The following is a 22,500-nucleotide window of genomic DNA, read 5'->3' on the forward strand; positions in this document are numbered from 1 at the left end:
TGTCTGTCTGTCTGTCTGTCTGTCTGTCTGTCTGTCTGTCTGTCTGTGTGTGTGTGTGTGTGTGTGTGTGTGTGTGTGTGTGTGTGTGTGTGTGTGCGTGTGCCACCATGGGCTACCGGTTTTGTTCTTTCCTTTCTCTCTGGTAAGTGTTCATTTCAGGCAACAGCGCCCCAAAACCAGCAGCTGTTGTAATTGCGTGACATTTTCAAGGTGGTGTGATCTGGTCTCTAAAGTGAATGTGAAAAGGTCCCTTAAAGCACAGGGACGTTAGCGTCATCGACATATGTAAGTGTTTGTACTTGTTGCAAATTATTATCATGATCCTTTTAATCATTATTGTATATTTCGTGTTCACCTGAAGCATCGATAGTTTTTTTTTTTTTTTTTTTAGTTATTGTGGATTTTATTCCAGCATTCACACAATTCATGTGTAAATATAAAGACATTGAAAAGGAGGCGACACGTTTCATGCAGGCTGGGGCGTGGCCTAATTTGCCTTTGATGTCACAAACCAGTGCAAAGTTGCAAAGTGACAAGATGTTGACATCCTGGATGCCTTTGATGATCAAAGCAAAAAAGGCCTTCATTTCACATTGTCTTCATAGCTTCCTAGATAATTCATTCATTGACCTCAGTTCTTCAGGAGAGCATATCGGAATTAATACTTTTGCAGCGGTGTACTGGATAAACAATCAACCTTGACCATGATCTCATTGATCACTTACCAACAACCCCCTGGGCTCTGGGCAAAACAACCCCCTCAGCCCCCTCAGGTCTGGGCCCCACAGCCCTGGACCCCTCAGTCTCCACGTTCCAACATTCCACAGGTAAGTGCCCTTTAGAATTTGAATAATTCCCTGGCAATGCAACTCATGGCGAGTATGGTACAGCTACAACAGTACCATTTGCTATAGCTCTATCATTTACTGTAGGTTGCAGTAGGTACATTCTGTATACCTCCTTCAACAAAATCCAGAATTAGATCAACTGATGCGGCTTAACTAAACAAATGATATCGATTTGGTGTACTCCTGACAATAAGTGTGGAAATGTGGCCTGAGAATTTGGTCCAAAAATACTAGTACTGGAATTGTCCCAAACTCAAACTTTTCACTGATTTTGAAGAAGAGCATTGTGCCGTCTTCCTCCCAGTGTCCTACGGATGTTCACAGTGTCTTTCCTCGCTTTTCTGTTTTTTGTGCCATCTTGTATTAATTTGCTGACATATTTACCCTCCTTTTTGCTGACCTTTCTCTGCATTGTCCCGAGCCTTTCAATTCAGCTTCCTTCACTGTCTTTCACATTGATCCTCCATCCTCTACCCTTTTCCTCCTGTGTTTTCCTCCATTGCTGTCGTCTCTATCTGACCACACCTCGTTAGGCTCTTTGTTTCTGCTTAATCCTGCGTTTTGGGCTTAATTATTTGTTGGTGTGTGTGTTTGCAAACATCACTGTGCCTCTTTCTGCTTTTCTGTTGCTAATTTTTATGGACGCATCCTCATTTTCCTCTCATTTTCTTCTTCAAATTGCAGCAGCAGTTGCAGCCACAACCTGAGGTGCAACATCAACTCGCCGAGCAACGTCAGCTGGCCAAGCGGTGTAAACTGGCTAAGCGACGTCAGGTAGCCAAGCAACGTCAGGTGGCCGAGCAACGTCAGGTGGCCGAGCAACGTCAGGCGGCCGAGCAACGTCAGGCGGCCGAGCAACGTCAGCCGGCCGAACAACGTCAGCCGGCCGAGCAACGTCAGCCGGCCGAGGAGCGTGAGAGGGCCAAGTGGTGTGACAAGCGAATGGCTGAGAAACATAAGCACTTCAAGCAACGTCAGCTGGCCAAGCGGTGTAAACTGCCTAAGCAACGTCAGGTAGCCAAGCAACGTCAGGTAGCCGAGCAACGTCAGGTAGCCGAGCAACGTCAGGTAGCCGAGCAACGTCAGGTAGCCGAGCAACGTCAGGTGGCCGAGCAACGTCAGGCGGCCGAGCAACGTCAGTTGGCCGAGCAACGTCAGCCGGCCGAGCAACGTCAGGTGGCCGAACAATGTCAGCCGGCCGAGCAACGTCAGCCGGCCGAGGAGCGTGAGAGGTGGTGTGACAAGCGAATGGCTGAGAAATATAAGCACTTCAAGCAACGTCAGCTGGCCAAGCGGTGTAAACTGCCTAAGCAACGTCAGGTAGCCAAGCAAGGTCAGGTAGCCAAGCAACGTCAGGTAGCCGAGCAACGTCAGGTAGCCGAGCAACGTCAGGTAGCCAAGCAACGTCAGCCGGCCGAGCAACGTCAGGTAGCCGAGCAACGTCAGGTGGCCGAGCAACGTCAGGCGGCCGAGCAACGTCAGTTGGCCGAGCAACGTCAGCCGGCCGAGCAACGTCAGGTGGCCGAACAATGTCAGCCGGCCGAGCAACGTCAGCCGGCCGAGGAGCGTGAGAGGTGGTGTGACAAGCGAATGGCTGAGAAATATAAGCACTTCAAGCAACGTCAGCTGGCCAAGCGGTGTAAACTGCCTAAGCAACGTCAGGTAGCCAAGCAAGGTCAGGTAGCCAAGCAACGTCAGGTAGCCGAGCAACGTCAGGTAGCCGAGCAACGTCAGGTAGCCAAGCAACGTCAGCCGGCCGAGCAACGTCAGGTAGCCGAGCAACGTCAGCCGGCCGAGCAACGTCAGGTAGCCGAGCAACGTCAGCCGGCCGAGCAACGTCAGGTGGCCGAGCAACGTCATGTGGCCGAGCAACGTCAGCCGGCCGAGGAGCGTGAGAGGTGGTGTGACAAGCGAATGGCTGAGAAATATAAGCACTTCAAGCAACGTCAGCTGGCCAAGCGGTGTAAACTGCCTAAGCAACGTCAGGTAGCCAAGCAACGTCAGGTAGCCGAGCAACGTCAGGTAGCCGAGCAACGTCAGCCGGCCGAGCAACGTCAGGTAGCCGAGCAACGTCAGCCGGCCGAGCAACGTCAGGTGGCCGAGCAACGTCAGCCGGCCGAGCAACGTCAGGTGGCCGAACAATGTCAGGTGGACGAGCAACGTCATCTGGCCGAGGAGCATGAGAGGGCCAAGTGGTGTGACAAGCGAATGGCTAAGAAATATAAGCACTTCAAGCAACGTCAGCTGGCCAAGCGGTGTAAACTGGCCAAGCAACGTCAGGTAGCCAAGCAACGTCAGGTGGCCGAACAATGTCAGGTGGACGAGCAACGTCAACTGGCCGAGCAACGTCAGCTAGCCGAGCAACGTCAGCTGGCTGAGCAACGCCAACTGGCCCTGCAACGTCTGCTGACCAAGAGGCATGACAAGCGAATGGCTGTGAAATATAAGCGCGTCAGGCAATCTCAGCTGACCAAGTGGTGTAAACTGTCTAAGCAACGTCTGCTGGCCAAGTGGTGTAAACTGTCTAAGCAACGTCAGCTGGCTGAGCAACGTCAGCTGGCCGAGCAACGTCAGTTGGCCGAGCAACGTCAGCTGGCCGAGCAACGTCAGCTGGCCGAGCAAGGTCGCCTGGCCCTGCAACGCAAGCTGACTAAGAAGCGTGATAAGCGAATGGCTGTGAAATATAAGCACGTCAGGCAATCTCAGCTGACCAAGTGGTGTAAACCTTCCAAGCAACGTCTGCTGGCCAAGTGGTTTAAACTTTCCAAGCAACGTCAGCTGGCCCGGCAATGTCAGGTGTTTGAGCAATGTCAGCTGGTCGAGCAACGTCAGCTGGTCGAGCAACGTCAGCTGGTCGAGCAACGTCAGCTGGCCGAGCAAGGTCGCCTGGCCCTGCAACGTAAGCTGACTAAGAAGCGTGATAAGCGAATGGCTGTGAAATATAAGCGCGTCAGGCAATCTCAGCTGACCAAGTGGTGTAAACCTTCCAAGCAACGTCTGCTGGCCAAGTGGTTTAAACTTTCCAAGCAACGTCAGCTGGCCGAGCAACGTCAGCTGGCCGAGGAGCGTGAGATGGCCAAGCAACTGGCCGATCTGCGTGAGCTGGCGGAGTTGCGTGAGCGGTCCAAGCAGCGTGACAAGCAAATGGCTGCGAAGTATAAGCAGGTCAAGCAACGTGCACTGGCCGAGCAACATCAGCGGGATGAGCAACGTCAACTGGCCGAGCAACGTCAACTGGCCGTGGAACGTCAGTGGGATGAGCAACGTCAGTGGGATGAGCAACGTCAGTGGGATGAGCAACGTCAGTGGGATGAGCAACGTCAGCTGGCCAAGCAACGTCAGCTGGCCAAGCAACGTCAGCTGGCCAAGCAACGTCAGTGGGATGAGCAACGTCAGTGGAATGAGCAACGTCAGCTGGCCAAACAACGTCAGCTGGCCAAGCAACGTCAGCTGGCCAAGCAACGTCAGCTGGCCAAGCTACGTCAACTGGCCGTGGAACATCAGCGGAATGAGCAACATCAGTGGGATGAGCAACATCAGTGGGATGCGCAACATCAGTGGGATGCGCAACGTCAACTGGCCGTGGAACATCAGCGGAATGAGCAACATCAGTGGGATGAGCAACGTCAACTGGCCGTGGAACATCAGCGGAATGAGCAACATCAGTGGGATGAGCAACGTCAACTGGCCGTGGAACATCAGTGGGATGAGCAACATCAGTGGGATGAGCAACGTCAACTGGCCGTGGAACATCAGTGGGATGAGCAACATCAGTGGGATGAGCAACGTCAACTGGCCGTGGAACATCAGCGGAATGAGCAACATCAGTGGGATGAGCAACGTCAGCGGGATGAGCAACGTCAGCTGCCCAAGCAAGGTCAGCTGCTCAAGCAACGTCAACTGGCAAAGCAACGTCAGCTGCCCAAGCAACGTCAACTGGCAAAGCAACGTCAGCTGCCCAAGCAAGGTCAACTGGCCAAGCAACGTCAGTGGGATGAGCAGCAAGAGAAGCCCAGGCAGGATGGAGGGGATGGAGCGATGCAGCAGTCCTCCACCTCGTGGTTGAAGCTCTGCAGAAGGCCCACATGAAGGGTCTCCGCTGGAGAGGCAGCTCAAGAGGACGATGAGGTAAGAACCTGTTCTCATATCATGCAGAATATTTACGAGTAGACACCCCAGAGAGTGGTTGCTGAATGAATTCAGACACATTGATTACTAAAAGCTTCTCTTGTCAGCCAGTTCATCATCTCTCACTATTTGTTCCCCTACAGGAAGTTCAGTGGACCCTGGAGAGCAACGAAGCCACCCTGGACCACGTGGACCAGCACCAACAGGGCCCTCCACTATTCCACCTCTCCCCACCCCAACACTGCCATAAAAAAATAAACAACACTTATTTAAAGTAATTTGTGTGGCTAAATTTGTATCATCATACACCAGTGGTTTGATAACAGTTTTGACAAATAGTTATTCTATGTTAAATTATATCTACGTACTTTCACAAGTTTTACAATGATATTAATGTCCCGATCCTTTTTTTTTTTAATTAAAAAAAGACATTTTTAAATACACTACAGTCATTCCAATGTGCTTTTACAGAGACAATAGAAAAGCCCAACATATCCACATGAGCAAGCAGGTTTGTTTGCGACTGTGGAGAGGAGAAACTCCCCCCAACAGGGAGAAACTTTGTAGAAACCAGAGTCAGAGGTGGAGGAATTCTGCTGACCGGTCACGGTGAAAGGATGGAGGAGAGGAGAGGAAAGACAGAGAGATAGACTGGGTGGGGAGAAACATACAATACCCTTGTTAGTGCTACATATATTTTTTGTTTTATAAATACAGTAATCACAGTGATTCAAATATTTTCCAACTGTCATGAGATTAAACCAGCCTGAGCAACAACAGAGTAAAAACCAAAATAATCACAACAATGATAACAAAAGCAAAAACAAAAAGGATGTTCTTTGTTTTACAAAAAAAAGAAAAAGAAAAAAACTCATTTTGATAATTGACAGAACAATAGCAGAAAATAAGAATAATCAGCAGCAAATCGTCATTGAAGAGTTGAAGAGTGGACGTGTGTGTGTGTGTGTGTGTGTGTGTGGGTGTATCTCTCACTCTCTTTGTGTGTGTGTGTGTGTGTGTGTGTGTGGGTGTATCTCTCACTCTCTTTGTGTGTGTGTGTCTGTGTGTGTTTATCTCTCTCTTTGGGTGGGTTTGTGTGTGTGTGTGTGTGTGTGTGTACCTGCAGGACTGGTACGTGTACCTGTAGTTGTCTCTCTCTCTGTGTGTGTGTGTGTGTGTGTGTACGTGTCTTTGTGCACTGGTACGTGTACCTGCACGGGTCCCTGCGTCCCAGCCCCTCCGCCGCTCCTCCTGGCCGACAGCAGCCCCTGAGCCCGGTCCAGAGCGGAGCTCCGGCCGCTCCTCTTCCACATGGTGGAGCAGACCCCGGTCCAGTGGTCAGTTAGCGGTAATGCCACACGTAGCGCCCCATGTCGGCACTCAGCCTGAGCAGTTTGCAGCACACATTTCCCACTTTTCTTTCTTCTCCTTCTTCTTTGGTCAAGCTAACAGTTAAAACACCCTCCGCCCCGAGAAAACACACAGATATGAGTCACTTTACGACTCGGTGCGGTTTATTATCGGGTATTTAACACCAAACTGTCCTCCGAGCAGCCAGTTACTGCTCTTTTAAGGCAAAAGTGTAAATAAATAAACCTTTTTGGCGTCGCTTGTTTCCATGGAGGAGAGGCTGGTTCTTCTCCTTCGTGGTTATAAATGAGTCCAACAAGTTCACAGCGCCCCCATAGGTCACTTCTGGCAATGCAGGTCGCGCCTGAAACGATATAAATGAAATAATTTTAATTTTAGGCAGATTTCTTAAAATCTATTACATTAATTACTTAGTAGGTTATGAGAAGAAGAATAAAGTAATTTAATTAAATAAAGAATTTACATTTGGGGATAAATGAAGTACTTATATTCTATTGGAAGCACATTTGAACCTGTGACAAATGTCTGATTGTACTCCTTTAATGGGTCTGAAATATTGTTATATTAAAGTCTCTGCGGGTATCCCTGTATAGCTCCGTGTACAGCAATGTTTGTATTTCAGAGTCTTGCACAAGGTATTTCCTTCCTGTTTCTGTCAGACTGAATAATCTGCCCCGGGCACTGCACACCATCATCATCCTCACTAGAACTGTACAATAACCACTCAATTCTGTTTGTGCAACATGATCCACAACACATACTTTCAACCTTGATGCAATTAGATGAGCTGAGCATTGCACTGCATATACTGTTAAAAGGACCTTTCTTTAAAAATTAATTCTCTCGTTTCTTTTGTTGCTGAATTGTTTTACGTGGAGCTGTATGAGGGATAACTAAACTTAGATTTGAGGAGAAATTACATTTTGGCTGCGAGTCATCTCCCATGGTGCCTGATTGACGCTGGTTTGCTTAATAAGCCGGTGCCGGCGGAGTCTCACATCAAGACGTTTTAATTTGAAGTCCTCATGTTTTTCACATTGTGAATTATCATTGTTGACATTTTTTTGGGATCATTTTTCTAAACGAATAAATCAGTTCTTCCTTCCACTGGTGTCTTCAAGGGTCCCCAGTGTCTCTTTGTAATTACCTTTGCCAATGTAATTTGGCCAAGAAGGTTATGTTTTTGGCCACGTGTATTTATTATCTTCGCCAACTAATGCTGGGGGAAGGTAATACTTTTATCTATGTGTATTTATCTATTAGTTTGTATGAATATATTTGACCAACCTTTTGCAAAAACTATAAACTTGATTAGTAAAGTCCAATCCATTAGATTTTGGGACCTTAATAGCTAAATGTTTGAATCCCAAAAAAACTGCAAAAATATGTCCAATACAAAGGAGTGTTTTAGACAATAAGCTTCAGACAATGTGAACTGTCACACTGCAAACAACAGGGGTTTAAAATGTGACATATAAAGAGGTTAAAACGGAACAAACCTTTTGATTGACGATTAAAAGCAGGAAAAGTGCTCGCGAGCCAGACAAGAATAAAACAAATAAAGAAGTGCAGAAGTACAACTTTCCCTTTTAAGAGTTAAGTGTAATAATTACTTTCAATAATTATAATGGTGATTTCTTTTTTCTCCTGACTTTGTGGCGCCACCCGGTGGCCACGGTGCCCTTAGCGTTTGCCTATTCTGTATTACTTTCCACACTTCAGCGTGCTACAGGTGAATGAGGGATACTTTTAGAAAACACAATACTGTCAATTGTCAAGTAGCTTCAGAGGCAAACGGCAAATTAATAGCATGCATGAAATATCTGACTTTAAAGACAGAAAAACCTGAAGGCAAGTTGAAGCGTCAAAGCAAAGAGACTTTAATCACTTTAGAGGGGGGGGGGGGGGACAAAAAGCACATTTATTAGCAAGAGGCACTTGAGCTGCCAGATATTTTACTGAAAAATACAAGTACATTAAAGATAATCCATTCACGTTAATGAGCTCAGTGATCAGCTTGACGGAGCCAGACAGCACACGGATATTCCCAACGACAAGGAACTGAGCAGCTGCGGTGGCGGCGTACAATGAAGGTGAGTGCGTCAGGCTGACGGCGCCGCCAGAGACGCTTCCTCTTCCTCTTCCTTCCCGCAGAGCTCACACTCAACACCGCAGACACGAAACGGATGCATTTGTGTGAAATCTGTGACTGTTGTGAAGTCAAATGAATATTATTGTCCAATAAAATCATTAAAAATAACATTTGAAACAAAAGAAACGGTTGAAGATTTTTTTTTTTGTTTGAGCTTTATCACTTTAATGAACTTAATACTGACATCCAGTTGGGGGATGTTTCACATGCCATATTTGTTAGCGGAACCGGGTTAGCATGATAGCTGTTAGCTCAAATCTCCTTTGATCTTCATGAGGCGCCTCTCTCATCTGCTTTGTTTGGGAAATTGTTCACAGTTTCTTTTTTTATGCAATTTGGCTTAATAGTTTTTGGGAAAAGTTGGTCAAATACACACAAACCGATAAACTAATACACGCAGACAAAAACATAACCTTCCGCTCCAACTTTCGTAGGCGAAGATGACAAAGCCGCCACAGAACAGACGACACGACAGAAAAGCTCCAGACGGAACACAACTTATATTCAAATTTACACACTCCCATCACCGGCGGCTCCCGGTTTATGAAGATTTGACGAGAAAAACTGCTTCACATTAGTGAGAGAAGTGATTTACCTCCTGATCTCTCTATTACAGATAATAACATGAAAAATAGAACTGAATATCGAGGAACCAGAATTAGAATGCAACACAGTCTTCGTTACTTAGTATAAAAAACACTTTGGATCCAGCAGGTTAAAAAAAAAGAAGAGAATCTCCACAAAATAATCGTACACAGTGAGACTTACACATGTATTTTTTTCCCCTTATTTCCGGAATTCACTTGCTTTTTCCACTTGCAGGTTCTTAATGTCTTTTATGAAAGAAATGTTTCAGCATTTTCTTCCCTTCCTGCATCTATGAAACAGGAAATGCATGAAAAACAGATGTTAACAGCTTCTAGTTTCTGGGGAGGTTCAGGGTTTAATTTGTATTCGGTGGCCGTCGCGTACCATTTTCCAAATGTCGTCTTCTGGAGATTTATTGACTCTCCAATTGAAAGTTCCGCCGATGTTGTTTGGTTGGACTGATGCAACAGGCAACAAAACGAAGGTAATCCGAGTTTTTGCCCTTTATGAAAACGAGCGCTGGCACTTCTGTGACGCCAAGACACATTACGCGAACACATGTAACAAATACCACGACTCCCGGAACTGAAACTCGTAAGTAGAAAGTATTATAACAATTCCATGTTCATTTCTGCTACAGTTACTTTCATCATCAGCAGAGGGCGCTATTTTTTTTTTTCCTTTGGGAGACTCCAAAAACTCGTCAGCAGCTTCATTCCTCGGGATCAAGTTGCGTCGTCGTCCATTCAAATCCAACCTCGAACTCTTGTAAGTCGTCAGTCTTGTAGGACTGCAGAGCCGTGACGACTAGAAGGCCAACAGGTAAGATTTGATCTGAGAGACACGGACGTTCAGTCGGTCTACGCTTGACCCTCAACGTTGATGGAAGTCACAGTCGCCATGAAGCAGCGCTGGAAAAGTCGGTCCGGCTCGGGCGGCTGATTGTCGCAGTCCAGCTTGCTGCCCCTCAGGAAGTGTTTCCTGAAGCCTTGAGGCCCGGCGGGGACGCTGTTGTGACTCGACCCGGGTTCTTGCGGACTGGACATCGGACCTGGAAGACAAGACGGTTGCGTCAGCGGCTGAGTCCGACCGTCACGTCTCGTCGGCCTCATGAAGAAGCTCAACGCTGATTTATAAAAAGTCCATTTAATTTCAGGTGACGTGGCTGAAAGGCCGGTGAAAATATACTCAGGAATAAACGTAATGATTGAAATAATGGAAACTACTCTACGGAAGTAATTGTTCGCACTTTAAATTTGATTTTCCTCATGTTTTCGTCTTTGTTTGGTTTCATCGCTTTAAAAATGAGGTAGCTGACCGTTAGCATTGTGCCGTCTACAATATGAATGTGCCGTTACCACAAGAAGTCATTATGGAGCTGCAAAACACATTTAACCTTTAAAATGAGGATAAAAAGCGCTCTTGAAGTTTCATTTGAGATTTGATGTATGAACATAAAGTGTTTCATATGTTTAATTTAGAATATTGAACATTTCATTACATTTGCAGCTGGTTTTTCCTGATTTTTGATAGTTTAACCTTCAATTTCAGCATTTTTTTTATAGACAATTTTGACATTTTAGCTGTTTTTGGCTTTACTTTTGTAAAGCCATTTGAGCTGTGCCTTTTCTAAAAACCCTGTTAAACCAAGAGTTAAAAGCCCTTATGGAAATGACTGTGTGTGATTAAATGAAAACGATAAAATGTAAATTTAGGTATCAGTTATTAGCTCATTTCATACGTATTGCTCCGGTTTCCTTTGCCAAAATAGAAAGTGTTTTTGGGAAATTGTAAATGTCTTTGTCGTAAAAGTTGAGTGATGCTCAGCGGGACGTCTAGTAAAAACGAACAGGTGAAAGATCATTCAAAGAACAAGCTCACGGTGTCGAAATGGACCAAACGTAGGCCTCCTTCATTAGCGTCAGTTCACACAGAGAAAGAAATACCTGCTGTTGCTTTCAACTTGTCAGTTCTTTCATCTTTTGTTCGCCTTTGAAATGGTAATAAAATCCAAGAAGTGAGCAGGTCGGTCTGAGGTTTAGTCAAGAATGTGGGATAGTTGGAGGACATTTATAGATTCTTCTCTTACAGACATGAGTCAAAAAACACGATATAAATTTGTTATGTACAATCATGGATTATCGGAAACAGTCGCAGAATAAAAAGACGATTTTGTTAAACATGAGCTGAGAAAGTATAAATGACATGAGGATGGAAAGAAGAAGGAGAACGAGGAAAAAACATTTCTCTGGTGTGGTGTGAAAAAAATGGGAATTGGAGTTTTCACATGGCCACAAAACTGGTCGAACATGAGTCACTGTGAGCAGAACGGCAGAGCTAACTTAACTTAACTTTCAACTATTCTCCGTTTGTTGCAGAGCGAATTTAAAATACTCGCTCAAAGCTAAAAATGATAAACAGTCTGGGACCAGCAAAGAAAAATAACCATAAATGATTATTCAAATCCTTCCAAAATGGGTTTAATAAGAAGAACTTTACATAATTATGCAGGTGTCACTCTATTACCTGCAGCTGGAAAACAAAAACAAACAAACAAAAAACCCAAACTACAATATTTCCATAATCTTTCCGAAATCAACTGAAGTCTAACAATGCAAATCATTCACAACATAAAGCAAACGACGCAGAGGCTAAATCCTCTCCTGACTAAACATTTCAGGTTTCACTCCCGAGGAAACGTCTTCAGAGTTCATTAAATGTGAATAAATCAAAGTTCAGTTTGTGTGAAAACCAGTTAGAGGCGTTGAATTAATGTGTGCAGCAGGGTGAAGTGTGTGTGTGTGTGTGTGTGTGTGTGTGTGTGTGTGTGTGTGTGTGTGTGTGTGTGTGTGTGTGTGTGTGTGTGTGTGTGTGTGTGTGTGTCAATAAGTCATGGGCGAAGCTGCTCTCTTTTCTAACTTATCACACTGTTTATAATAAACTGTTCATTTACAGCCTCTGAGGCGGCAGTCACTTTATTTTCGGGGCTTTTTTTCCCCCTCTGATTGTGTCACTGCCATCGTTTTCCATTTACTTCCCCTTTGGATTGTCAATAACTGCTACCGTGTGTCCTATTGTCCTTCCTTCATTTGTCTAAACGTTCATCATCTTCTCCGCTCTTGCGTCGTTCTCATTATGTTCAGTCACGTCAACATTTCCACCACTTCTTGTGTTTTCCATTCTGTATTTGACTGTTTCGCAGTTGGACGTCTCTCATAGTTTTGTCAATAACGCGTTATAAAAGAATCTGCTGCCTCCCGTACAGGGGTAAAATGTTCCCTGTGTCTCGCACAGCACTTCATAGATCTTGGTGGTATTATTTATCAGAACAAGGGACAAAAAGAAAATAAGAGTAAATTACATGGATTCATTCAAATATTACACCTTTTTTTTTGCCCCAGATGCAAATTTCGTCACGATATTTGTAAAGTTTCATCCGAGATCCAAAGATTAGTTTTCTACCAGACACTGAAGTGCGTCTCCATGGCAACGTCTGAAAAACCAACCTGACATGACGTCACTCCACTTCTCTCATTCATGGTGAAACAAAAAAACATGTGATGTCTTTTGCTGTCGAAGGTGAAGAACTGTTCACCTTTAGAACAAAATTGGCCTCCTGATTAACTATCATTTCATTGAATTTGGCATTAATTTAGTACTTACATGTGAACCTCTATCTCCTCTCTGATAAAGTTTCAAGTGAAATCGTTTTTAACTTTTTCGTTTCAGAGAAGTTTCACGTTGACGCAAAAACGATTTGAAAAGAATGTCCGTTTCCACGGAAACGACAGAAACAGTGAAAACTCGGGCCGTGATTTAGTCACGACGTGACGCCACTGGCGGCATGATCTGGAAAAAAAAAAAAGGAACCAAAAGATCACCTTGATGGAGACGATTTAGACACGGAGGGGAAAAAAAATAAAAACAAAATACAAAACCTTTGCAGGAGCGACGCAGCAACTATTCAGTCAAAAGGACTGAAAAACATTCAATTTGACCTGCTGTCAATAACGCAGCCTTTAACAGATTTAACTTCAAGGCTGAATCAAGTGGTGTCAGATGTCTCCGGCATCTCCGGCGTGGGCTGCGTCGTTTACGGCCGCCGGACTCGTTCCGCTCCGGCTGGTTTCTTTTTCCTTTCTCCGCCGTGAGCTCACAAGGGAACGTCGCCCACTCAGATCGGCAGCCAGGTCTGGCGCTCGCGGGCGAATCTCACCTTTAGACGGCTGGATTTATTCGACTTTCTGTTACGATTTTAGAAGATTAAACTGAACTCGTCATGAGAACGTCACGATCTGCGTACGTTCAATACGAGCGCGTCGCAACGTGAATCGAGGCGAGTCTGCGAAGGCGTTCGGCCAGGAGTCGGCGCTGTTGTTTGTTTTAGATTTCAAAAGCGACCAGGAGAACGTGTACGGTGATGACATGACACGACGGAGGAAAACACTGTTTTTACTGTCCATCTACTGAGCATGTGCAGAAAAAACTGGTCACATGCACAGTCGCTGTATTTGTGTTTTTCGAAAGTTTCACCTTGGGAGCTGTTTTGTAAGCGTTTCGTAAGCAGACACTCAAAAGTTTTGCGTTTTCACTTCGTGTAAAGCAGGGGTGTCAAACTCATTTTAGTTGAGGGGCCACATCAACCTAATCTGACCTCTGGGGGGCCGAACAAGTCAAATATAACATATTAAACTGCAGATATGGACACATGCAAAGTCTTTCCTTCTTTTGATTCTTTCCTAGCTGCAAGAATTTGCCAGTCTATTCTGAAATATACATATTAAAGTTACAACACACAAAAAAAACCTCAGTCACCTGTATCTGGATATCGTAGTTTTATTCAGGATTAAAACAATTTGTCATCATCTGGAAAATATTTCGAGTTTACGTGTCGAAAGTATCACTTTACATAAATTGGACACCTTTATTGTGAAAGGCGTTGCGTTATGTGACCTCCACAGATTGCATTCATTAATTCTGACCGAGGGCGGTTTTGAATGTCATTTTTGCCAATCTAGTGTTTTTAGATCAGCCTCTGTCAGTTTTCATATTTATACTTTTATTTAAAAAAAATCCCATGGCGGGCCGGATTAGATCCTCTGACGGGCCGCTTCTGGCCCCCGGGCCGCATGTTTGACGCCCCTGGTGTAAAGAGTCTGAGGGTCGTTATCAGACTTAATTTATTTTAACAACACGAGCAATGGCGTGAGAATGAATCCTGCTCTTTTTGTAGTTCATAATTAAATGCAAAATAGTACTAATAATTAAAAATAAAAAATAAAAAGTTAAAAAAGAAAATCTAATCGAAAAAGCCCCTCAGGTCAGGCTAATAACAAAACGTCAAATGACTTAATAATTCAGTTTGATTGACGTGGCAGCCGGTGGGTTACCTGGCGCCTGGAGGGACAGACCGTTGTCCAGACCTCTGGGCTTGGTGGTGATGAAGAGATAGCAGAGGACACACAGCGTGATGATGAAGGCCAGAAGAACCACGGCTGCTACAGAGAGACCCACCAGAGCGCCGAGGCTGGAAGACACAGAAACAAAGACACGGCAGGACGGTTAGACAGATCCTCCACAACTCTCAATATATATATATATATATATATACACACACACACACACACATACATACACAGACCCGGAATACAGATGAGGCCTGGAAATGAAAGCATCAGTAAATGTCTTTTTCTTTTTTCTTTTATTGAATTGAATTTATTACTTTATTCATTACTCACTTGTATTTTTAGAATACTTGCATTTCACTGCACAGTGCATGAGGCTTCTGTTTACTGGATGTTTGATATTCATTGAGCCTGTATATTTCATTTCCTCCTGGTATTTTTAAGCTTTGATGCCAGAGAGAGAGAGAGAGAGAGAGAGAGAGAGAGAGAGAGAGAGAGAGAGAGACAGAGAGAGAGAGAGAGAGAGAGAGAGAGAGATAGAGAGAGAAAAGAAGCAGGCAGGGCTGGTTGCTGTGGAAGAACTGGAAGGTTGACTGCTGGCATAGTGTAAGTGTAAGTAAAATAAATGTTATCTTTGTTCATACTCTGGCCTGAAAGTATTTTTTTCATACATATATATATATATATATATATAGGACACACTTGCAAAAGAGATTCTTAATCTCAATGTGTTTCTCCTGATTAAATAAAGGCAAATTAATTAAAAATAAATAAATATATACATATACTATTTACCGTTAACACACAGATCCAAACATTTTCCAACAGTTGTTACATTAAACTAAATTCAGCAGCACTGTCTAGACATTCACGTGGTTCAAGGGTTCAAACAGGCACACAAATGAGTAGCAACACAAAAAATACAGACGTACCAAAGCCACCTGAGAACCTTGACGTGCTCGGATAAATAAAAGGTGGCCTTGCGAATCAGTTTTAGTGTGAATAAAGTCAACAGCAGGAACGTTTACAGGCCGAAGCCACTGTTGCACTCCTATCTTTATTTCTTTATTTATTTTTTTTCTCACACCGTGGCGAGTCACCAAGATCCCGCAGACGATGCATTAGAATTACATCAGGCTTGCTGGTGTTTACAGTCACAGTCTCAGGGGCTTTAAACTCGTCAGCAGGACTGTTATCTGCCTGCTGGTTCAGAGAAATGACCTCCAGCAGGTCCCTGGTGTGGACGTCAGTCGGTGAAGGAATACGGTAGTTAAACATTTGTTTTGTGTGCGACAAGTGAACACATATTGCATTCAGTTGTGTTTCGACACAGCTTGAGTTTCTCACAGTGCTCGGGACAGTCCAAGTTGGTTGGCGACGTCTCCTCGGCGCTCCATTTGCCAAAAAAAACATGGTCAAGGTAAGACTGGACCGACAGGGAAGAGGTCAGAGGTCAGAGGTCACTTTGTCCCACAGAACGTCGAGCTCTGAGAAGAACCAGTTTGAGATCAGACAAAGGAATAGCAACGTCACCATAGCAACGCGTACATCCCTAGGAACTGACCAATGTGAGTTGAGTTGGGTAAATGTATAAATATGAAACCCGGCCGGCATGCTTTGGTCTGCAAAGAAGAATGGGCCGAGCTCGTATCTCTGATATATGACATTTTTGTATATGCATTATGTAGTCTGATATATGCATTTTTTGTAATCTCTTGTTTGTGTGATTATCAAATTGTTTATTGAGCAAATTAACTGCCTCTCCCGGATGAAACGAACAGGAATTCATGGGAACACAGGAACGAATTCCAACATCGGCTAATAATCAGATTTAGACTTTACGTGGCCTTAACGACATTTACTAGGAACTCTGACCTCTGCGCTTGATCGACGTTTTCCTTAGAAACCCGCTGGAGACCACAGATGGACCAATTTGGATTGTTATTGCGGATGACTGTCAAAATAAAATTACCAAGTCCCAGGAGAATATGGACGAGGAGTCATGACACTCTGGAGGAAAACACAGCTCTCATCAGCATATCGTATATCGACACCTATTCAATATTGTACATCTCCAATATATTTTCAGGATTTAAACCCGGGATTCTACACATCGATTCCGTCCCGCTATCCCCCCCCCCCACATCGTAGTCTTTAAACAATGCCAATGACTGAACAAACAAAATGCAGTTGTTTACATTTTAAAGTAATTTCCAACTCTCCTGGAAGCGGCAGCCCTTCTTCATCGACTTTCAGTTCATTACTGGATGGTTGTACGGTCAATTCTGCAATTCCATTGAGCCCCGAAGACCTGAAATCGACGGCTTCCAATTCAGTCTGCACATCACAGCAATTTCCATGTACGCTGCCGCCGGACGTGTCAATCTCACGTCTTGAGTAGAACTGCGGCGCGTATTTTAGATACAGTATCTCTCCGCTCCAAATAAATGAGTTGTCATCGAGCTCTGCGGAGGCTTGATAAGCAGCTGAATTGAGTGTGCTGCAGCAGGGACACGTCTGAAACCTCATTTAAACATTAGAATTTGCAGAGAAGACGTTTGTTGAGAAACTTACCTTAAAAAAAAACTTACCGAAATAAATGGTCCAACCACTTGCACGTTGGACTATTTAATGCAGGGGTGTCAAACTAATTTTAGTTGAGGGGCCACATCAACCTAATCTGACCTCTGGGGGGGGGCGAACAAGTCAAACAGAACATATTAAACTGCAGATATGGACAAATGCAAAGTCTTTCCTTCTTTTGATCTTTTTGTAACTGCAGGCATTTGCCAGTCTATTCTGAAATATACATATTAAAGTTACAACACACAAAAAAAACCCTCAGTCACCTGTATCTGGATATCGTAGTTTTATTCGGGATTAAAACAATTTGTCATCATCTGGAAAATATTTTGAGTTTACGTGTCTAAAGCAACACTTAAATTGGACACCTTTATTGTGAAAGGTGTTGCGTCATGTGACCTCCACAGATGCATTAATGTCGGGGGTCAAATTCTGACCGAGGGCGGTTTTGAATGTCATTTTTGACAATCTAGTGTTTTTAGATCAGCCTCTGTCAGTTTTCATATTTATACTAAAAAAAAAAAAAAAAAAAAAAAAATCACATGGCGGGCCGGATTAGATCCTCTGGTGGGCCGCTTCTGGCCCCCGGGCCACATGTTTGACACCCTTGATTTAACGCCAAAAAAAAAAAGGAATATGGGCTTTCATGCTGCTCTCAAAAGAAGCTGCTATTTTGCGTTTTCATTGTACTTCAGCCGGAAGTAGCAGTAATTGTGGATGTTGTATTCCGGCGTGGTCGCCCTTACGATATTAATCGCGCACTCTACAGCTCGACGTTACAATAGTGGAGCCCTGCTGTGTTTGACGTGAACGCTGATTAGAAGTGATGACACTCATCAGATCCGAGAGCCGGCTCGTTTCAATGGGACCAAAAAGCCAAAGAAATCATGAGAGAAATATTTTGGTTCCAATATTTTCACATTTTCTGAAAACACAGTGAAATGTGATCTATTTTTGGGGGGGGGAAGGAGGAAAGGCAATAAAATCCTCATCGCTCACGTCAAGACCGACCCGTCAGACCGTTGTTGCATGAAATCATCATTTCACTTCCAGAGCATCGAAGCAGAGTTAAACCACGAAAGGATGCAATTATACTTTGCTCTCGATTCCTCCGCCTCACAAATCACGAAGCTCTCGTTTTAAAAACCAAAAGGAAGTTTCACACAAAATCACTGATATCTGCAAAAAAACTCAATCCTTTCATAGGATAAAACTCAGTTTTAGGCGCCACCGGTCAAGACGTACAACCCAAATATGGAAGGAAAAAGTCGAGATTGATGTACGAAGTACAGATGCACCGATACCACTTTACTACTACTTGCCGATACTGAGTCGTGATAAGAGTAATTATTGAATAATATTAAATATTTTATTAAATTGGGCATTTGTTGTGGTGAAATTCAATTCAATCCAACTTTATCGACACAGCGCCAAACACAACACTGTCATGTCGAGGCAGTTTTACACAGAAGAACCCAACAACTGCACAATTTGTTTTGGAAAATGACACATTAACATTCGGAATTAATCAAAGGCAAAAACACTGAAAATGGTCCTTCATATCGCCTTAACATGACAAACAACAGAATAGCAGGACTACAAATATGTAATAAATTAAGCTTTACTGAGCTTCTAGACTTTCAAATCATCAGTACTGTAGAAACATGTACAAAAAAAACCAACCCTGTGACTTGTGTAGTATTTATGAAGTTTTAATTCCAATTTAGGATTGTAAACATCTCGTTACATTTTCAGCTGTTTTTGTACCCGATTTTAGTAGTTTCATCCATATTTTCCAGAATTTTCCCACCAATTTTGACAGAATAGATTAGAATACTGATACTTAATTAATTCCAGAAGGGAAATTGCTTGAAGCTTGAAGCTCCACAAAGAATAAGTAGAAAGGAAGTTGAATATCAAATAGGACAAGATAGAAGTTGAATAAGAAATTTTAAAATTGTAAATGCTATGTACAAGACTTAATGTAACAAATATAAGCACAGAAAATATTAAATTAACCCAAAACACAGCAAAATCATTTACAGGGAGTAATTAGAGTCAGAAAGGAGCATTTGTGTCTCTTTTTTAAGCAGTTTTGTCGTTTCACTGCTATTTTTAAAGCTTATTTCCCCTCCAGTTTACTTTGTCTGCAACACGAATCACAACCCTGCACTGCAGTTTGGGAGCAGCAGCCACTGCATGGATTATAAGGCCACACGCGACATGCAGAAACTGTAATCCAGCCTTAAAGAGCATAAAACACAAAACAAAACCTGCAAGTCCAAACATAGGAGGACGATACACTGACTTTACATTCCTGTGATTTCCATATCGAAAATTATTCCCCATGGGAAATCGGGTTTTAGGTCCATGCCAGTGTGTGTGTAGTTTAATTACACAAACAAACAACAGCACCACCTCATGGCCTGGCATGCAAACTACATCATCATTTTAAGTGTTTCTGCATCATTTTGAAAATGCTGCGACACAAACATAAAGATTTTCTGAAACAAAAACTCCAAAATTATGCATTTTCACTTGAAACATAATCAAAATGAATAAATTACACCTTACTGTCTGTAATTCGTTTCAATCTGATTACTCGTCACACAGCAACATGATTTCAACTAAAATGCAGCCATCAGTGATTCCTTCACATGTCGCATTCAGAACATGATCCTGTTTCCACTGAGTCTTGAGGCTCATTTATAAATCAGCCAATTCTGCTCATTAAATCCAAACAGCCACCAACTGCTCGAAATGTCACCGGCATGCAGGAAGGCTTGTGAATCAACGCTGTAGATGTTGGGAGTTAAAAAAAAAGTAGTGCGTGTCAGAGTTGATTTCATTGACGTTGATTGGTGCCACTTTAGACATAAAACATAAAAAAAAAAAAAGAAAGTTTAAAAACAAGCTGTGTTGACTTTATGGACAGAATATGTTACACGGATAAGATCAAAGTGAGTGTAAAAGCGCCTCCTGACCAATCAGATCTCTTGGAAAAATGACCCGCCCATTCTTCAGTGATGGTGATTGGTGGAAGGGTTCAGCGCAGGGCGGAGATGAGAAAGTAAAACAAACACAGGGGGGGAAACTCATACTCCAAACAACTGGATGTAAAATGTAAACTAAAAGAAGAAGAGATGAATGGAGTGAAACTGAGTGATCAGAGTGTCATCAGTTTTTATTGTCCAATGAACTAATATAGTATAATCTCACCATATCTTGTAAATATTACTGCTACTGTGTGTATTTCCCCTTCTGGGTGTACTATATACTTATTTGTATGCATTATCTATCTATCTAGTGTGCCACTATCTTATTTTAACTATTTTATCTACTTTGTGGAATGTGGAACTCCTGTGGTGACCAACATGTTTACTCAAAAATAATTTTTACAATTTGTTTTTAATAATTACAACTAAAATTCTGTTGATGACTAAAATATAAACTGATTTTATATTATTTTTTTGGAACAAAAAGAGTTTATTTTTGTTTAGTTTATTCCTCAAACTAAACCAAGATTATTTATTTTTGAACAAAAAGACTTATTCCTCAAACTAAACCAAGATGACCACAGTTCAAAACTGCGACTTTTGAGGCGTCATAGTCTGCGCGAGCGCGCGCCTCCCTTCTGCAAAAACTGTGCAACTCGTGCAGATGTGATTAAGATTTGTGCATGTTGTCAAAAGTAAAAAAAAAAAAAAAAAGCCACCAGAGTCTCGAATCTGCTCCCTTTTCCATCCAGTTGCACTGGGACGCACGAGACTGGCCGTTTTACGCACGAGACTGGCCGTTTTACGCACGGACGAGGCGCGCGTGCGGCCGCGGCGGTCGCCTCACCTCAGCCACCACATGTATCCATACTCGTAGGGGAAGAAGCTGTTGGGGTCATCGCAGCAGTACTTCAGGTCGCTGAAGCCGCAGCAGAAAAGCGCCGCGGAGTCGCTGTCCGACTTGGGGCACGCGAAGCCCTCCACGAGCACGCTCTCCCGGGTGTAGTAACTTTCGCAGTCCGCGCTCATGTCAGACTCGGGTCGTCCGCGCGCGCGCGCAGGTGGAGGCGTCGGGCTGCGTGTTGAGGGTGCCGGGGTCGTTTTTAAGGTCCATCTCCCGCCGTCGCCGCCGCCTGCTCTCCTCCACGTCCGCGTCTGAACGGAGGGCTGGTGGGATTCTGGAGGAGCTGCTGCTGCTGCTGCTGCACCTCTCTCTCTCTCTCTCTCTCTCTCTCTCTCTCTCTCTCTCTCTCTCTCTCTCTCTCTCTCTCTCTCTCCTTCATGTGCTGATCAATCAAAAATGAGGAATGTTCCATCCAAATGTACATTAATATTCAAATGATCCATCAGTGCGCAATTAATTCAACTTGCCTGTGAAGCCATCGGATGTTTTTCTTTTTTCTTTTCTTACGTTACAGGTGGTCATTGGACTAAACATATATTAAAATATACATATAAAAAAAACACATAATCCATATATTCTCTGATACCTTCCCCATCAAATGATCAGATTTGGTCTTTTTCCACCAATTGAAATTCTCCTGGAGCCAAAAAAAACCAAACAAACCACGTTTAATCATTAATCATCACATCGATTAGAAAGTTATGTGGTTGCATGCTTTAGCAGTTTTAACATTTTGAGCTAAATTTTGACTGATTCAACTCGTTTGGTTCTTTTGGCTATTTTGAATTTTGGCCACGTTTTTTCTCGTCACGTTCCCCATTTTAGCCATTTTAACCGTTTTTTGCTCTATTCGTGACAGTTTCAACACTGAGAAAAATAAAAGTGAGACGTAAAATGAACTTTATTGAACATGTTTATTGAACCCAAAACATTTGAAGTTAGTATCACACAAATGCATCTGGATCTGTTGTGGGGGTGGGGAGGAGATTATTGGCATGTTTAGGCCTTTGTAATGCAATGTCCTTGTTGCTGTGCAAATCTTTGATGGTTACATTTTTTTTTTTGTGGCTCCAGAAGAATTCTACTTCGTGGAAAGAGACAAAAACGACTCTTTGGATGGGAACGATTGCAGAACTCTGTGCTAAGCTAGACAAAGGTGGTCGATGGCCCCACGGAACCACGCTGTACTGCTGTTTGATTCAGTTCATTTAATGTGTTTCCACTGAAACCCTTTACTTTAGAGCACGAGAGGTTATAGTTCTTATTCTTTTTTCGTTTTTTTGGGGGGGGGCTATGTTTGGAAGCGAAGGCTTTCGCAACGTGAGTTCACTGTGTGCCTGAGAACAGGTTTTTTTTTTTTTCTGCAGGAAAGCAAGAGACGAGAATTCTCCTCCCGTCTTCACTGAGACATGCCTGGCAAGACGTCAGGATCTGACTGGCGAGAGACGGGAGCAGCCATGGGGGGGTGAGGTGGGGGGGGTTATAGAGCCCCCGGGCAACGGCAGGAGCTGCAGGCATATAGAGC

The 22,500-nt window shown here is 43.6% G+C and overlaps 2 protein-coding genes across 2 annotated transcripts in view; both read right to left on the reverse strand.

The window, feature by feature from the left end:
* cUnh19orf44 (chromosome Un C19orf44 homolog) overlaps window positions 1-6,432 on the reverse strand; it is a 15,273-nt gene extending 8,841 nt beyond the window's left edge. The window contains exons 1-2 of the mRNA XM_080506324.1: window positions 6,188-6,432; window positions 3,818-3,950 (exon numbers count right to left, since the gene is read on the reverse strand). Of these exons, the coding sequence (XP_080362450.1) occupies window positions 3,818-3,950; window positions 6,188-6,289 (235 nt within the window). The 5' untranslated portion in view covers window positions 6,290-6,432. The remainder of the gene's footprint in view (window positions 1-3,817; window positions 3,951-6,187) is intronic.
* A 3,515-nt stretch (window positions 6,433-9,947) lies between these two features.
* On the reverse strand, window positions 9,948-21,100 carry LOC308137678 (protein shisa-like-2A; the record flags this gene model as incomplete). The annotated part of the gene is made up of 3 exons (XM_080506446.1): window positions 9,948-10,138; window positions 14,478-14,614; window positions 20,919-21,100. The coding sequence occupies 3 exons, from the start codon at window positions 21,098-21,100 to the stop codon at window positions 9,948-9,950; spliced, it is 510 nt and encodes a 169-aa protein (XP_080362572.1).
* Between the last annotated feature and the right edge of the window lie 1,400 nt (window positions 21,101-22,500).

Source organism: Blennius ocellaris (genome assembly GCF_963422515.1).
Source record: "Blennius ocellaris genome assembly, chromosome: 12".
In the NCBI taxonomy this organism is placed as follows: Eukaryota; Metazoa; Chordata; class Actinopteri; order Blenniiformes; family Blenniidae; genus Blennius; species Blennius ocellaris.